At 51.4% G+C, this 16,047-nt stretch overlaps 2 protein-coding genes across 2 annotated transcripts in view; one reads left to right on the top strand and one right to left on the bottom strand.

The window, feature by feature from the left end:
* The first annotated feature begins 205 nt into the window (after positions 1-205).
* On the top strand, positions 206-11,809 carry LOC135887321 (killer cell lectin-like receptor subfamily B member 1B allele C). Its single transcript, XM_065415084.1, has 6 exons — positions 206-290; positions 3,669-3,767; positions 5,866-5,958; positions 7,421-7,575; positions 9,372-9,484; positions 11,686-11,809. Exons 1-6 carry the CDS (start codon positions 206-208, stop codon positions 11,807-11,809), a joined length of 669 nt encoding a protein of 222 aa, XP_065271156.1.
* A 3,627-nt stretch (positions 11,810-15,436) lies between these two features.
* Positions 15,437-16,047, bottom strand: part of LOC135887328 (C-type lectin domain family 2 member B-like) — a 53,012-nt gene continuing 52,401 nt past the window's right edge. Inside the window, exon 6 of the mRNA XM_065415091.1 lies at positions 15,437-15,575. Coding sequence (XP_065271163.1) covers positions 15,437-15,575 — 139 coding nt within the window. The remainder of the gene's footprint in view (positions 15,576-16,047) is intronic.

Here is a 16,047-nt window from a genome sequence, read left to right as displayed (position 1 = left end):
AATCACCCTAGAGCAGAATATGGAGTCGGTGTCTTCATTAGCCTTCAGTAAGGAAGGGGAAAAAAAACCCACTGAGCAGCCTCTGCCTGATACCACTTCCTGATGTTGGCTGAGTCACCTGCCTCAGTTCACATATAAAGAAGCAGCTGCCCCTTTCTCAGATCCCCAGCCCCTGGGCGTGCGCTCGCCTCCAGTTGAACCAGCCATGGCTGGGGAAATAGTCTATGCTGATTTAAACATCCGTGGAGATTCGTCCCTCACCAGCCGACCCCAACCTCCTCACCACCTCAGTAAGTGGATTTTACCACCTATGTTCTCACGATGGTCGTGATGCTGTATTTCTAATGCATGCTGCAGCATGGGGAGTTTTAAGGGAGATTGGACGGCATCTTGCTGCTCCTCAGTGTCATGTGAAGCACTGGCCCATGGGTCTGTATTGGGATCTGTAATCCTTTAACACAATAGAGCACGCTCTGAGAACCCCCTGACTAGTGATGTGTCTCAGAACCCTTCATGGCCGCTTATGATCTTACACGCTGATCTGAATAGAGGCGAGTTGTGTGATAGGACCTCTACGGATTCTTGGTTAAAGAAGGGAATTGTACAGGTTTCGCTCTGGGATTTGTGGAACAGATGGGGGCAAATCGAGGAGCAGAGAGAGAGCTGCAATGGGCACGTCTGGGGAAGGATGAGCGGTAATTAGCAGGAAGAATCTGGGAGGACCAGGATTTCAGTGTTTTATTGATTCAGCTCTCGGTTCCTCTAGCGGGAGCCTTGAGTGGTCTTGTTGATTCATTCCCCTGTAACATCTTCTCTTAAACTAGATTGCAAAATCTTAGGTGCTCTGCTTTTACCGTGTGCATACAGCGGCGCTCAGTGCAAGGGGGCCCCTGGGAACGACTATAACACAAATATTGAATAATTAACAGAAGTAGAATTAAGGCCAGGTTCTGACCTCAGACCGGTGCAAATCCGGAGTGAGCTCTCAGTGCCGGATTCTGACCTCGGTGACACTTGTGTAAATCTGGAGCGACCCCACTAACATCAATAGATTCAGGGCTGGAGTCTGGTCTTCGTTGACCTGGAGCGATCCCCACTGCAGGCAGTGGAGTCAGGGATGGATTTTGGTCTCAGTGACTCCGCTGTAAATCTGGAGTGACTCTCCTCAGTTAACTGCTTTACTCTGTATTTGCCCTAGGGTAGCTGGGATCAGATTCTGTCAGGAAGCCACAGAAGATCTGCTGGGGGTTGGGGGCAAGAGGAGATGAGGGGTAATAAGTCCAGTGTCTCCTGCTGGAGGAGTTCAATTCTGCATAGGATAGAGAGAAATCACTCTCCTGCTCTCTTGTGTGTGACCAACGCTCAAAGTGCATCATCACATAAACACTGGGTCAGCCCCACAAACATCCTGCAGTGCAGTGCAGTGCATTGACACAGCTCTGCCTGTAGCAGCTAAACCCCCTGCTGTAAGGGGGGGGGGAATTCCCGTCCCCCTCTGGGGTGGCAAAATCGACCCCACCTTATTGCCTCTGCTCCCCACCTGAAGGCTGCAAGGGGGCAAACTTATTTCACACCAGGGCTCTACCAGAGGTGACATTGAATCATCCGCTCCTGTTCAGCCACTGTCCCTCACTTTGGGGGCACATGGCCTTTAAAGCTCTCATTCTACCCCCCCCCCCCCGCCCCCAGGTGCAGTAGCATTCACTTTACATGGCCTTAACTCTGCCCCACGGCCGACGGTGTCATCCTGGCCCCACTGAAGTCAATAGCAGAACTCCCACTGACTTCAGACTTTCATAGAACTGTAGGCCAGGAAGGGGCCGCGAGAGGTCGTCTAGTCCAGCCCCTTGCACTGAGGCAGAACTAAGTATTTTCTAGACCATCCCTGACAGGTGTTTGTCTGACCTGTCCTCAAAAACCTCCAATGATGGAGATTCCACAACCTCACCTCTCTAGGTTCTTGGTGCTTAACCACCCTGACAGCTAGGAAGTTTTTCCTGATGTCTAACCTGAACCTCCCTTGCTGCAGTTTAAGGCCATTGCTTCTTGTCCTATCCTCAGTGGTTAAAGAGGACAATTTATCACCCTCCTCTTTACAACAACCTTTTATGTACGTGAAATCTGTCATGTCCCCACTTAGTCTTCTCTTCTCCAGACTGAAAAAAAATGGGGTTTGTTTAATCTTTCCTCGTAGGTCATGTTTTCTTTACTCATTTTTGTTGCTCTCCATTGGACTTTCTCCAAGTTGTCCACATCTTTCCCGAAGCGTGACGCCCAAAACTGGACATGATACTCCTGCTGAGGTCTTATCAGTGCTGAGTAGAGCAGAACCATCACTTCTCGCATCTTGCTTACAATGCTCCAGCTAATACATCCGAGAGTAACAGTTGCTTTTTTTTTGGTAACAGTATTCACCCAGCGTTCCCACAGGGCTGACACCAAACTAAACTGACACAATAAACCAGCAATAAATTCAGCTCAGTGACAGCTGGCCGTTCATCTCTGTAACCTTTCCCCACAGAGATCTCACTTCACACCCAAGGCATTGTGCTGAGCCTCATGTAGGTCACAGGCTGAGATAGCACAAAGAGGATGAAGACCGCAATGAGGCCAACTGGTGCCTGTGTGTTTCTTCCTTTCTTCCACAGCCGACTGGACTGCTACCAGTCAGGGCTGCAAGCTGGGGCCTGCGTCACAAGCTTTAACACATTCTTGTATATATGATAAGAATATACACTGGCCTAGTAATGCAGGGAAAAATGTGGGTGGTAGATATTGAGGCATGAATCATAGCAGGAGTACAAATGAATCCATTATTTAGATGGATCGTGAGACCATCCACAGTCATATTAGACAATGAAGGCGTAAGAGGCGTAAGCCCGTGTGCTACTAATTCACAGGAAGGACTGGTTGACATTTTTCTGTTGAATCAATTTTCAATGGAAAATTGGGCTTTCGGCTAGACAATTTGTTGTTTGCTAACAGCATTTGCTTTCTGCAGAAAATGTGTGTCAGTTCTTTGGTTAAAAAACCAGAATGCCTGAAAATAAAACTCTTTGCAACTCCCATGTGGCACCAGGGCAGTTGAGTTTCTTTGTGTCCCCAGTCTCTTCTATGGGCTGGGCTCCCCAGCTGGACTACATCTCCTGTGATGCACCAGGGCCAGGGACTCTATGATGCACATCTTCTCTCCTCTCCCAACAGAGAAGACCACAGGGCATCATGGGAGATGTAGTCCAACCAGGAGCCTGGCCTATAGAGGAGAATGGGAAGATGAGGAACCTGAACTACAGCTCCCACAAGGAAATAAAGCAACATTTCCAAATAGAAATATTTCAGTTTTTGGTGATTTTTTTCTTGGGGGGGGGGGGATTGTTTTGTTTTTGTTGAAAATTCATAGTCTTCATCAGTTCTATTGTTCCAGAAGTTACAATGCAACATTCTGGCTAGACAGTCACGGGGGGCGGGGGCTCCTAAGAATGGTATATTTCTGTCTAACAAACTGGTCTCTGTTATCACAATAAGGAGAGACCTGCCCCAATTGGGAGGGTTTTTTAAGACAGACTGAACCAGCAGGAGCTAACTAAGCCCCAGCCCCTTTTATAATTATCATTAGCTCACGTAACCGCAGCAGAGAGTGCTTCGTCAGCATGCCATCACTCTTACAGAATGCCATCTCTTTCCCCGCTGGCATCAGCTGGCTCTGAGGGTCAGCTGGGCTGCAAACATCGTCCTGCTGGCAGCTATGATGGCGCTGAGCATCTGGGGTGAGTAGCTCAAGGCCACCCAGCCACGTGTTTGGGGGTACGGCGAGATATCCAACATTCTCGTGTCCCTCCACAGTGCCGCTCTACCTCAGGCCCGCATTACCTGTATACCTGAGCACCACGCAATCTTCAACAAATTAATCCTCTGTGAGGCAGAGCTATTATCCCCTTCTACAGATGGGGAAACTGAGGCCTATGGAGACAAAATGACTTGACCAAGGTCACATAGGAATCTTGTGGCAGAGCAGGGAAGTCTCCCAGATCCCAGGCTAACACTCTAACCATGGGGCAGGAACTCGACTTAGGATTCTGTTCCAGTTGCTAAGAGATGACTTGATTCTTCACCCAGGCAGGACATGTCACATGAACAAGATAACATTGACGTATGCCACTCAAGTGACCCATTCAGAATAACTTTCCCTTTGCTAATGTGGAATGGATCTGAATGTTTGTAATGAATGATCTAGCCATCTATTAATCCCCACACAGACTGCCTTATCTGTCCCCCCCCTCACCTTATCTGACTATCTATCCCCCCCACTGCCTTCTCTATCTATCCAATGCCCTAGATGCTGCCTTATCTAACAATCTATCCCCCCACAACACCTTGTCTATCTGTCCCTCCACCATTATCTATCCATCCACCCCCACCACCACCTTACCTATCTATCCATCCACCCCCCGCACCTTATCTATCTATCTATCCATCTCCATACACGGCCATCTATCTATCCAACCCCCCTGCCCACTGCCTTACCTATCTATCCATCCCCCTACACAGCCATCTATCTATCCACCCCAACACACCACCTTATCTATCCATCCACTCCCTCCCACACCACCTTACCTCATAGACTCATAGACTTTAAGGTCAGAAGGGACCATTATGATCATCTAGTCTGACCTCCCGCATGATGCAGGCCACAAAAGCTGACCCACCCACTCCTGGAATAATTCTTTCCCTTGACTCAGCTGTTGAAGTCTCCAGATCGTGAATTAAAGACTTCAAGTCGCAGAGAATCCTCCAGCAAGCGACCCCTGCCCCATGCTGCGGAGGAAGGCGAAAAACCTCCAGGGCCTCTGCCAATCTACCCTGGAGGAAAATTCCTTCCCGACCCCAAATATGGCGATCAGCAGAACCCCTAGCTACCCATCCACCCCCCCACCTTATCTATCTATCCATCCCCATACACAGCCATCAATCCATCCAACCCCACTGCCTTACCTATCTATCCATCCCCATACACAGCCATCTATCTATTCATCCACCCTCCCACACCACCTTATCTATCCATCCCCCTACACAGCTATCTATCTACCCCATATCTGCCCCCTCACTCCCTACCAGTCAATAGACCCTCACAAATAGTCTATTACAGGGGTCTCAAATACGCAGCCCATGGAGTTATTTCCAGCGGCCCGCCATAGGTACCGACTCCACCGGCAGCCAATCTCCCCTCCGCCCCTGAGCGAGCCGCGTCCCCGCTGCTCCTCCTACCTCCCAGCGCTTCCCACCGCCAAACAGCTGTTTGGTGGTGCTTAGGACTTTCCAGGCGGGAGAGGGGAGGAGCAGGGCCGTGGCGTGCTCAGGGGAGGAGGTGGAGAAGAGGCAGGGCCGGGATTTGGGGAAGGGGTTGGAATAGGGACAGGGAGGGGGCGAAGTTCAGGCAGGGACTTTGGGGAAGGGGTTGGAATGGGGGCGGGGAAGGGGTGGGAAGAGGCGGGGCCTCATGGACTAGACGAGCAGTCTGAGGTATGAAGTTCAGCATGTCTGATTCTTTGCTGTGAGTAGCTGGGAAGAATGTTTGTTAAAAGTGGCAACGTATTTTGTATGAATCGTTACGTTAAAAAGTTCCTGCCATTGCAGCTATGTTGATAGACTGTTAGTGTAGATCATCATCAGTGTTACTGACTACATCAGGAATAGTTACAGGTGTTTTTTTATTAAAATCTCTCTTTGCATGATGCGGCCCTCGGGCCAATATACTAGTCCTCATGTGGCCCGTCTGGTAATTTGCGTTTGAGATCCCTGCTCTGTTACAACCCCGTGTTCTCACCATTCCAACCCTAAGTCATTCACACTGATACGGCTATGAAGTTTTTCAGGGCCCCTGCAGTAAAGCAGAGACCGGCGCATTGGCGTCGCACCTAAGACGGCATCTGTGCGACTCCCCCCAGAGCAGCTCAGCAGGTAAACGCAACTCCCCTCCGCCCGCCCGGTTCTGTCCGCGGAAGAGCTCCCTGCGACCCAAATCACGGGTCCTGCTTGCAGATCCGGGGGTTGGGTCAAGCCGAGAGCAGCCTCGCGTGGTCCCACAACATCAAGGTTTCTGCGGGAGAGCTCCCCTTAATGCTGGTGCGGCTGATCTGGGCCATTCTGAGCTCCTTCGCTGTAGACCTGCACATCTGAACCTCGTCTGAAAAATGAGCAGCCCCACCCCGTGCTGCAGCTCAAGCAGATGTTATGGGTCTGGGGAAGGTCTCCAACCTGCCTTGCACAGGAGATCAGGCTACATGACCACAATCATCTCTAAGGCCAGCAGATCCTCCCACACAGGCTGCTGGCTTCCCCTTACCTCTGCCTGCGATGGAGGAGGAAAGGGAACTGGTTAGAGAAGCAGGGTAGGTCAGGGTGGGTGTGGTTCCCCTTCCCCCTCCCCAATTCCTGTAGCGGTTGAGATGTCCAGGCAGCTGAGGATGGGGGAGGGAAGGCTGAGAGACTGTTTCCCCTCCCCCAACTCCAGAAGAAGGCAGTTTGGGGGCATTTGACCCACTGTTCTGAGCAGGGTTTACTGAGCGAAGGATTCTGGTGGGGGGAGTTCACACAGCTGGGAGGTGTCGGGGTGGGGCGGGGCCTTGCAGTGGTGGATTACCACACGGGCCCAGGGGCTCCAGCCAATTTGGGGGCCACAGAAAAATCTCCCCCACCCCTCCCCCTCCCGCCGTGGCCCTAGGGCTGGAGGAATTGGGGTACAGAGCTTCTCTGGTTGCAGCCCCGCAGTGGGGGGAAGGGGCAAAAAGGAGCAAGCAGGGGCGGGGGCAGGACAGAATGGAGTGGGGCCACAGGGAACGGGAGGAACAAGTCGGGGCCAGGCATGGAATGGGGGCAGGGGCGTGGAGGAAGGGGTGGGGCTGTGGGTGGAGCTGCAGGCAGAAGGGGCGGGATGAGGGCGGGACAGGGGTGGGACCGCAGACGGAAGGGGTGGGGCAGGGCCACAGTTCTGGCGCCAGGGCCTCCCCACTTGCTCTGGCCAAGGGCCCCAGGAGATCTTAATTCGCATCTGGGTCCCTGTCACCCTTTTCCCCCCACCAAGATCTGCTGGTGCCCCTCAGTCCCGACCCACAGCCTCCTGCTGTCCCAGCCCTGGGCTCTCCTCACCCCACGGCTCAGCCAGCGCCCTTCACTCCTGACTCACAGCCTCTGTGAGCCCAACCCTGGGGTCCCCCCATCCCACAGCTCCGCTGGTGCCCCTCGATCTGGACCCGCAACCCCCCAGCTCTTCCAATTCTGGCTTTTCTCTCAGCAGATGAAATTCTACGTGAGAGAAAAGTCCCTGGTTACCATAGTTAGCCGGGAGGCTTCAAACCCATTTGCACAGTTTTGCTGAGTCTTTAGTCTCAGTAAATTTCTCTCTCTACATTTCCCCTTCCAGGGCCCCCCGGGTGCAGACTCTGTCCCCTGAACTGGCTGCTGCATGGGGACAAGTGCTACTGGCTTTCCAAAGAGAGCAAAAACTGGAACGAGAGTCGTGAGGACTGCTCAGCGAAGAGCTCTCGAATGCTCGTGATCCAGGACCAGCGTGCGATGGTAAAGTCAATATCAGGGCATGGGAACTTCAGCTGAAGAGATGTCGAGCTTGACCTATCAAAACGCAGTGCTCTTCTAACCCCCACCCCTCCCATTGCTGTAGTATCTGACCACCTCCCACTCTTTAATCTCAACACCCCGTGAGATGGGGCAGTATCAGCCCTGATAGACAGATGGGCAATTCCCTTTGTGCCTCGGTTTCCCCATTGTACATCTGGGGAAACTGAGGCACCAAGGGACTTGCCCCCAAATCACTCAGTGAGTCTGTGGGAGAACAGGGAATAGAACCCAGGTGTCCTGAGTCATAGTGAGTGTCCTAACCCCTGGACTGGATAGGCGATCACCTCACTTGAGTCACTCACGTTATGGTAATCCGTTATTCTGGAGTCACGTTGGCAGATCAGCCCAAGGCCATAGAACCCAGGTGTCCTGAGTCATAGTGAGTGTCCTAACCCCTGGACTGGATAGGCGATCACCTCACTTGAGTCACTCACGTTATGGTAATCCGTTATTCTGTAGTCACGTTGGCAGATCAGCCCAAGGCCTGGGCTGTAACGTTAGACTCGCCAAGGCCCAGCTGGTTCCCCCCAGTGGGAGAAGAGTTCTCTGGAGGATGGGAACACCCACAGGAGACCCTAGAATCATTCCATTGCAGAAGATAAGGGTGGAGGAGAGAGTGTAAAAACAACCGCCACGGGAAACCAGCGGTGGGCTTAAGATACCGTACGGAGCACTTGAAAACAGTGAAATCCCACTGCCCATTTTCTGATAATCCTGAGCGTAAACGAAGGCCCACATCCACAAAGGTGTATGCAGAGATGTAAATCCCTTTGTGCATGTACTGTTTACAAAAGTTCCACTCCAAATGTCACAGGGGTGTAGTTGGAAGAGTTTAACAGCTACAATTCAGTGCCCCAACTGTGTCTATTCACTCATTACAAAATACATATGCATAGCTCTAGTATCTAGGGTCCTGCACGTCACATACTCTGCTTTCTTTTGGGCACAGAACTTCAAAACTTAAGGTTGAATCCTTGAAGGTCATTTTGACTCCGTATATCGGGGTGAGCAAATTAAGGCCCAAGGGCCGCATTCGGTCTTCCAGCTGTTTTAATCTGGCCCTCGAGCTCCTGCCAGGGAGCAGGGTCGGGGGGCTTGCCCCGCTCCATGCGGCTCCTGGAAGCAGCATGTCCCCTCTCCGGCTCCTAGGTATAGGGGCAGCCAGGGGGCTCTGCACGCTGCCCCCACCCCAAGCGCAGTCCCCGCAGCGCCCATTGGCCAGGAACCATGGCCAATGGGAGCTGCAGGGGCGGCGCCTGTGGATGGGGCAGTGCGGAGAGCTGCCTGGCCACGCCTCTGCATAGGATCCGGAGGAGGGGACATGCCGCTGCTTCTGGGTGCTGCTTGAGGTAAGCTCCGCCCAGAGCCTGCACCCCTGACCCCCTCTCGCGCCCCAACGCCCCTGCCCCGATCCCCCTCCCGTCCTCCGAACCCCTCGGTCCCAGCCCGGAGCATCCTCCTGCACCCCAAACCCCTCATCCTCAACCCCACCCCAGAGCCCGCACACCCAGCCAGAGTCCCCCCACACACCCCAACCCCCAATTTTGTGAGCATTCATGGCCCACCATATAATTTCCATACCTAGATGTGGCCCTCGGGCCAAAAAGTTTGCCCACCCCTGCCGTATATCCATTTATTTCAAATCAACTGAAGGAGCCTAAATTCTTTCAAGGCTCTGGACCATAGTGAAATACGGGCAGTTACATTTATTGGTATGCCTGGCCTACACTTTACAGGAATTCATAAAAACCCTCACAGAGGGGAAATACCCAGTTTGGATTGGACTGCACCTGACCACCTCCAAGGGAAACTGGACGTGGGTGGATGGTTCCCTGTTAAATCAAACAGGGTGAGTATTTCCTGTTTTGAATTTAAGTCTGCAATCACCTTGTAACTTGATCACTCTGGCTGTTTGTGGGGCCAAATGCAAAGCTCTGCTGGGCTGGCACTCACAGGTCACTTTCACCCCAGGCTTCACATATTAAGGGCCGTATTTTCAAGGTAAGCCACAAAAAGAGTGATCGCAGCATCTCCAGCTATAACGTCGTCCACTGACCCTCATCTCATTGTTCCCTTGTACTCCCCAGTCTGTCTCCCTCTGTTCTTATACTTAGGTTGGAAGCTCTTTGGGGAAGGGCTATCTTTTTATTCTGTGGTTGTACAGCTCCTAGCACACCGAGGTCTTGCTCCCAGACTGGAGCTCATGGATATAGGCGCCAACTCCATGGGGGCTCCAGAGCTGGAGCACCCACAGGGAAAAATTGGTGGGTGCTCTGCACCTACCAGCAGCTAGGCTCCCCCCCCGGCCCCAGCTCACTTCCGCCTCCGCCCCTGAGCGCCGTCCCCACTTCTCCTCCCAGCGCTTGCTGCCGCGAAACAGCTGTTTCGTGGTGTAACAAACTGTGGGAGGGAAGAGTGGGAACACAGCTCCCTCAGGGGAAGAGGTGGGGCCGGGGCGGGGATTTGGGGAAGGAGTCCAATGGGGCAGTGAGGGGGCAGAGTTGGGGTGGGGACTTTGGAGAAGAGGTTGGAATGGGGGCGGAGCAGGGCAGGAGCGTGTGTGGCAGGGGTGGAGTCAGGGCAGGGCCCGGGAGGGTGCGAGCACCCACTGGCGCCAGGAGAAGTTGGCGCCAATGCTCATAGGTGCTCCTGTAATACACCTAATAACTAACATATAGCGCCTCGTACAATGGGATCCTGGCTCCCAGGCACTACAGTGATAGTAATTCTCCCTCACGCTCCCTGCTTAAAGAGCGAAAAACTCTTGCAACCTACCAAAAAAAAAAAAAAAAGGCAGAGAAAGTTTGAGGCTCTGTTAAGCGAGGCACAGTTTGGCTAATGGGAGACACTGTACAGAAGCCAAGTACACAGTTTATAATTCATCTGGTGGACTCAGGGAGCCGATGACAGCTAGAGGGAACAAAGCTGTGGAGGAGAGATTAACTCTGGGTGTGTGTGTTTCACCTGAGCCCAGCAGAGGAGGGGGGGGGGGTAAGTAATTCAGTAGCCATGGCCGCCGTCTCCCACCCTCCTGGCAGTTTTGCAGAGATCCCCGTCCACTGAGATTCTAGTCTGAGGAGGCTCTTGTGTAACGGTGACTGAGTCCGGTCATTGGTGGGCGGGATCGAACCTGGGACCTCTGAAGCTTAGTGCATGAGAATCTACTGCAGGGCTAGGCTATGGGTGGACTGCGGGCCAAAGCTGGACCTCCAGATGCTTTTGAACAAACCGCAAAATCTTTTTATTTACTCATTGTTGTTATTGTGGTGTGAAAAATTTGGACCTTGGCAAAAAATAACTGACTAGCTCCTGGCTCTGCTGCATGAGCTAAAAGTGAGGCTGTAGCAGACCCATTAACCTCTAGGCCACTAGAGGGGGACAGAACACAACCCCCAGCAGGCCTGGGTTACACTTGCAGCCACCCTTTTCCCCCACAGTGTCTCTGCACGTTCCTGCCGTGCATGAAGCAACGCGACTAACCCCCAACACAGGTGGTTTGTTTCTCTCTCATTCTCCTACCAGCTCCTTTCACGCTCAGTGAGGTATCTGAACCCTGCAGGGGGGGAAAACATCAAGTGCTAATAAACAACAAACAAGTGCTGCTCTAGGAGCTAGGTCAGGGGTGGCCAACCTGTGGCTCCGGAGCTACATGCGGCTCTTCAGAAGTTAATATGCGGCTCCTTGTATAGGCACCGACTCACTGCTCAACCCCTGGCTCTGCCACAGGCCCTGCCCCCACTCCACCCCTTCCCACCCCCTCCCCTGAGTCTGCCGTGCCCTCACTTCTCCCCCGCTCCCCGAGCCTCCTGCACGCCACGAAACAGCTGATCGGGAGCTGCAGGGGAGGGAGGGGGAGATGCTCATTGGTGGGGCTGCCAGTGGGCGGGAGGCACTGGGAGAAAGGCAGGGGAGCTGATGGGGGGCTGCTGATGTATTACTGTGGCTCTTTGGCAATGTACATTGGTAAATTTTGGCTGTTTCTCAGGCTCAGGTTGGCCACCCCGAGCTAGGTGATTAGATCTAGTGGTGACTTTCTTTGTTTTTCTGCAGGGTCTCACTATCGGCCCCTGACACTGGAAACAGCTGTGGGGTGTGGAAGGAGAATCAGATTCGTGGTGAAATCTGCAGTGGTACCTTTAAATGGATTTGCCAGAAAGAAGCTGTCCTGATATAAATGGCATTAACGGATCCTCTATTTGATTAAGGGACACACAGGCCTAAGGTTCAGGCTTTGGGTAAAGCTCTCAAAGGTGGAGGGCCGTCGCTGGGCCTGGGAAAACGCCACCCTCTGCTCTGTCAGTGCTGGGACGCTTTAGAAATACACAAGAGAAAGAGCGCCCCCCAGGGGCACGTGTAAGCACAGAATGAACTGGTCTGCATGCAAACGCACATAGGAAGGGAACACACACAGAGCTGCACTTCACAGGCCATGGCTGTAAGAGGACAGAGCTTCACGAACACGGCCTCAGAGTGTTGATTAATTATTTTAATTACAAGTGCAAGTAATCAGAGTTAGATACATTAAATCTATACAATAATCCCTGTATTGAGTTTGTACCACTGATTAGTATATTAGCTCCCCCGCCTTTTAATCTTTGCAGTGGCTGTTTCCCACTGGGATAGTGTGGAGGAGTCACCCAGCTAGTCTCAAATACAATTTGCTTCTGACTCACCTTTCTCCCAGCGCTGGTCTCCGCTCTAACTACACAGCAGAAGATTAGGATGCTCTGCAACAAACCTAGACATTGCAATGTCTACTCCGGCCCATCAGAGGGCGCTAGGCCAGGGAAAAAAATATAAATAAACCAATACATAAAAGGAAAATCAACAACAATACAGACTAGAACTAGCTGGAAAAGCAGCATTGTGTCCTGCAAAAGTTTCCACAGGAAAAAAAAAAATCCCAAACATTTTTAAACATTCTAATGAAACAATTTAAGGGCAAAACTTCTTTCCCCACTCACATGTTTTTAGTTGTTCCCAATTTCTTCCACTTTGGAGACAGTGAGTGAGAAAGGATTTGTAGGAGGGTCGTTTTTTTAAGGAACACTTTCACTTTTAAATGTTCATTTAACACAAGGTATTACTTTCAGAAATGCTCTTACTGTTTTCCACCTGGCAAAAGTTGGAAGGCAGCCAGAAAGTGGAGAGATGAAACAAAAAAACAGCACAATTTCAAAAGATTTACAAAATTCTGAAAACCGCTGGGGTTTCCCCCCTGAAATTATATTGGGGAAAAAACCTTCAGAAAACTAAAATATGAAGTCATTGAAAATGAAATTTCTGGAAAAAAAAAAAAAAAAAAAAGTTAATGTTCAATTAAATCCTGTTTTCTGACAAACTTTTCATTAGAAAATTTCCAGTTGTCTCCAAGTTAGAATGAGGGAAGACAAACTGATAAAACAAGAGGTTCCTTCTAGCCTTAAACTCTATGATTATGAGCAAATTACAACAGAAGGAAAAAAATACAAGGTTGTTTTTTTTTTTACTGTTAGCTTATACGACTGACAAAGTCATAGCAAACTTTATAAAACAAAAGAAGTAAACAACAAATAATTAAATAGGTGAACAGTGAACACTCCTTGGCATCACACGATTAATTTTTTGTTAGTTGTGAGACTTTATACATTTCAATTATTTAGATTCAGCCGCCATGGTTTGGACAGATGATTCAGCTAGAAAATACCCAGCCATATCAAACAAGGGGAAAATACGCATCTTGTCCTCCACAAAAGTACTTGTAACTTAGCTGGCAAGTGAGTCCCAGGGGAATTAAACTCTTAAACAACATTTGCAAATGAACCTTAAAGCATCTAAAGACTCTTAAGTCTTAAGAGTTTTACACACACATTGATCTTTGTCCTTATCTAAGTTTCTATAGCAAAGTCAGGAAACCAACCCGCTTACCCTGAATCAGATTTTGCGGTTTGTTTTGCTCACTGATTAAAAACTTGATCACGGGGAAAGTCAAGTGCAATCGAAAGGGTTCTACATACCTCAGCTTCTCTGCCTTGAACTCGCCTTGAAAGAGAACTCAGTGAGATTAAAAGGCATCCACTCCGCCTATGAGTTTGTAAGCAAATTCTTGTGGGTGGGATGCAATGGTGACAATTCCCCATTGCTAGTACAGAGTACACAACCCGATGCCGTCTCACAAAGTAAACCCCTCTCCTGGGGAGCTCCACAGCTTCTTCACAGGGCGCCAGCGCCTCTGTAACTTTTCTGCTAGCACACCTAGCTAGTTATCAACTTCTGGCTTTCACGCATGCTTGGCCTTCCCTTTCCAGTCTCAATAAGCCCAGCAAGGCCTTAACACTCAAACATACAGACATTTCGATTTCCATTTGAACCTGCACCTCATTTCTGGCCCTCCTTAATTACCTTCTTGGCTCCACAACGGAGACTCTCTGTCAAAGATGCAGCTACCACATTTTGATCTGGGAGACAACACAACACAGTCCATGCAAGAGGCATCACTAGAAGCCTCAACAAAGGGCCCACTGGGGAGTTCGGATCCAGGTCCCATTTAGCCTTAACTCACAACTTTGTTGCTCAGGGTTGGGAGACAGCATGAGCGAACAGAGCCTGGTTCTGCAACAGTCGAAGAAAACCCACAGCCTGGCTGCTTGTCTCTTGCTGCAGCTTCCTTCCTTCGGGAGGATGTTGTGTGAGGCTGCCTCTGTGGATTTTCTTAGCCTATTGCTGTTTAAGATTGTCTCAATCATAGGCGCCGACTTCCCCTCTGCCCGGTGGGTGCTCGACCCCCCCCTGTCCCCGCCCCTGCCCTGCCCTCGCCCCACCCCCATTCCACTCCTCCCCCCTTTTCCCACCCCTTCCCGCCCCCATTCTACCCCCTTCCCCCAAGTTCCTGACCCTGCCTCTTCTCCGCCTCCTCCCCTGAGTGCGCCGCATCCCCGCTCCTCCCCCTCCCTCCCGGAAAGCCCTAAGCGCCGCCAAACAGCTGTTAGGCGGCGGGTGGGAAGTGCTGGGAGAGAGGGGGAGATGGGGGGACGCGGCGCGCTTGGGTGGGGGGAGCTTGGCTGCCGGTGGGTGCGACGCACCCGCTAATTTTTCCCCGTGGGTGCTCCAGCCCCCGAGCACCCACGGAGTCGGCGCCTGTGGTCTCAATCCATCTTCAAGCAGTGCTGCCTTCCTGCTCAGCCGGCACAGCAGAGCTGAGGGTATGTCCACATTGCAATCACAGGGTTTGGTGGCCATTAATGCAGATATACAACATACACATGCTAATTTTAATCTAGCTAGTACTGGAGCAATGATGCTGCAGCAGCACAGGCTGGAACCTGGGCGACTAGCCCAGTGCTACTGCACCTTCATTGCTTTAATCACGTACCCCCATTGCAGTGTAGACGCACCCTGACAGACAACAGCAGGGGAAGCTGGGAAGGGGTTTTAATCCATGTCTATAGTATGGGGACATGGCAGCAGACTACGTTGGCATAACCCCAGAGCAGACACATCCTACAGTGAGGGGAAGGGGGTTTCCCATCACTGTAGGAACACCGCCTTCCCAGTGACGGTAGCTAGCTTAATTTAGCTGTGTCTACACTGGGGGTTACGTCGGCCTAACTACAGCATTCAGGAGTGAGTTTAACTAAGACCTGGTCTATACTTAAAACAACCAGGACAAAGAGGGCTATACAGGGGCCACAATAAAGAGCAGGTTAGAAAAGAGGCTTATTTACAACAACAAAAATCTGTCAAACTCTATTGAGGATCTTATTGAGCGATGTTTGGAGCGTCATGCAGCTGGGCCCTGAGGCGTTTTCCCAACCTTCGCCCTTCAGTCCCCCGGCATCGCGTCCTCTCGTCGCATCCCGTCAGGTGTGCTGCAGAGCCAGTAGCGCTTCGTGGAGCACCACGACGAAGTGGCAAAGTCATCGCTCAGGTATGCGCAGTCGCCTTCTCCCCTTACCGTAAACCTGCGACAGAGACACCCTGGCGATAAGTGTCGGGCCGGGGCCAGGCATGTGCCCCATCACACGGGCCCATCCAGTGAAACCCCTCGGGATCGCCTGCTTCCTGCACCAATAATTCCACTCAAACTCTTCCTGGCAAGAGGGGTGGGGAAGAAGAGACTAAAAGGTTGATCTCCTGTAGGATTAAGGAACGGTCTTCTGTCCACACTGGCAATGCAAGACACCTAACTCTTTTAACATAGCTGGGTTACAAGCATGGTTATTTCTGCAGCATAGCTTCTACCTCAGTGATTGTCCTGCCAGATTCTTCACCAGCAGCCATTCTGCACTTGGCATTGACTCAGCATGGGCACTGGAGCCTCTCTTCCTACCTTTTTTCCTCTAGAGAGGAGGAGAAAGGGCTAAGGTCCAGATTGTGAAAGGTATTTAGGCACTGCTCCTCTGCTCAGCAGTGCAAGGCCTAAGTGACTTAGGT

Source organism: Emys orbicularis, chromosome 13 (genome assembly GCF_028017835.1).
Source record: "Emys orbicularis isolate rEmyOrb1 chromosome 13, rEmyOrb1.hap1, whole genome shotgun sequence".
NCBI lineage: Eukaryota > Metazoa > Chordata > Testudines > Emydidae > Emys > Emys orbicularis.
The sequence above is the reverse complement of the archived record's forward strand: the minus strand, read 5'-3'. Positions and strand labels throughout refer to the sequence as shown.

Coding starts and splice junctions, on each gene's coding strand:
- LOC135887321 (XM_065415084.1), top strand. CDS start 206: ATGGCTGGGGAAATAGTCTATGCTGATTTAAACATCCGTGGAGATTCG. Junction 291..3,668: donor CCAACCTCCTCACCACCTCA/GTAAGTGGATTT, acceptor TCACTCTTACAG/AATGCCATCTCTTTCCCCGC. Junction 7,576..9,371: donor TCCAGGACCAGCGTGCGATG/GTAAAGTCAATA, acceptor TACACTTTACAG/GAATTCATAAAAACCCTCAC.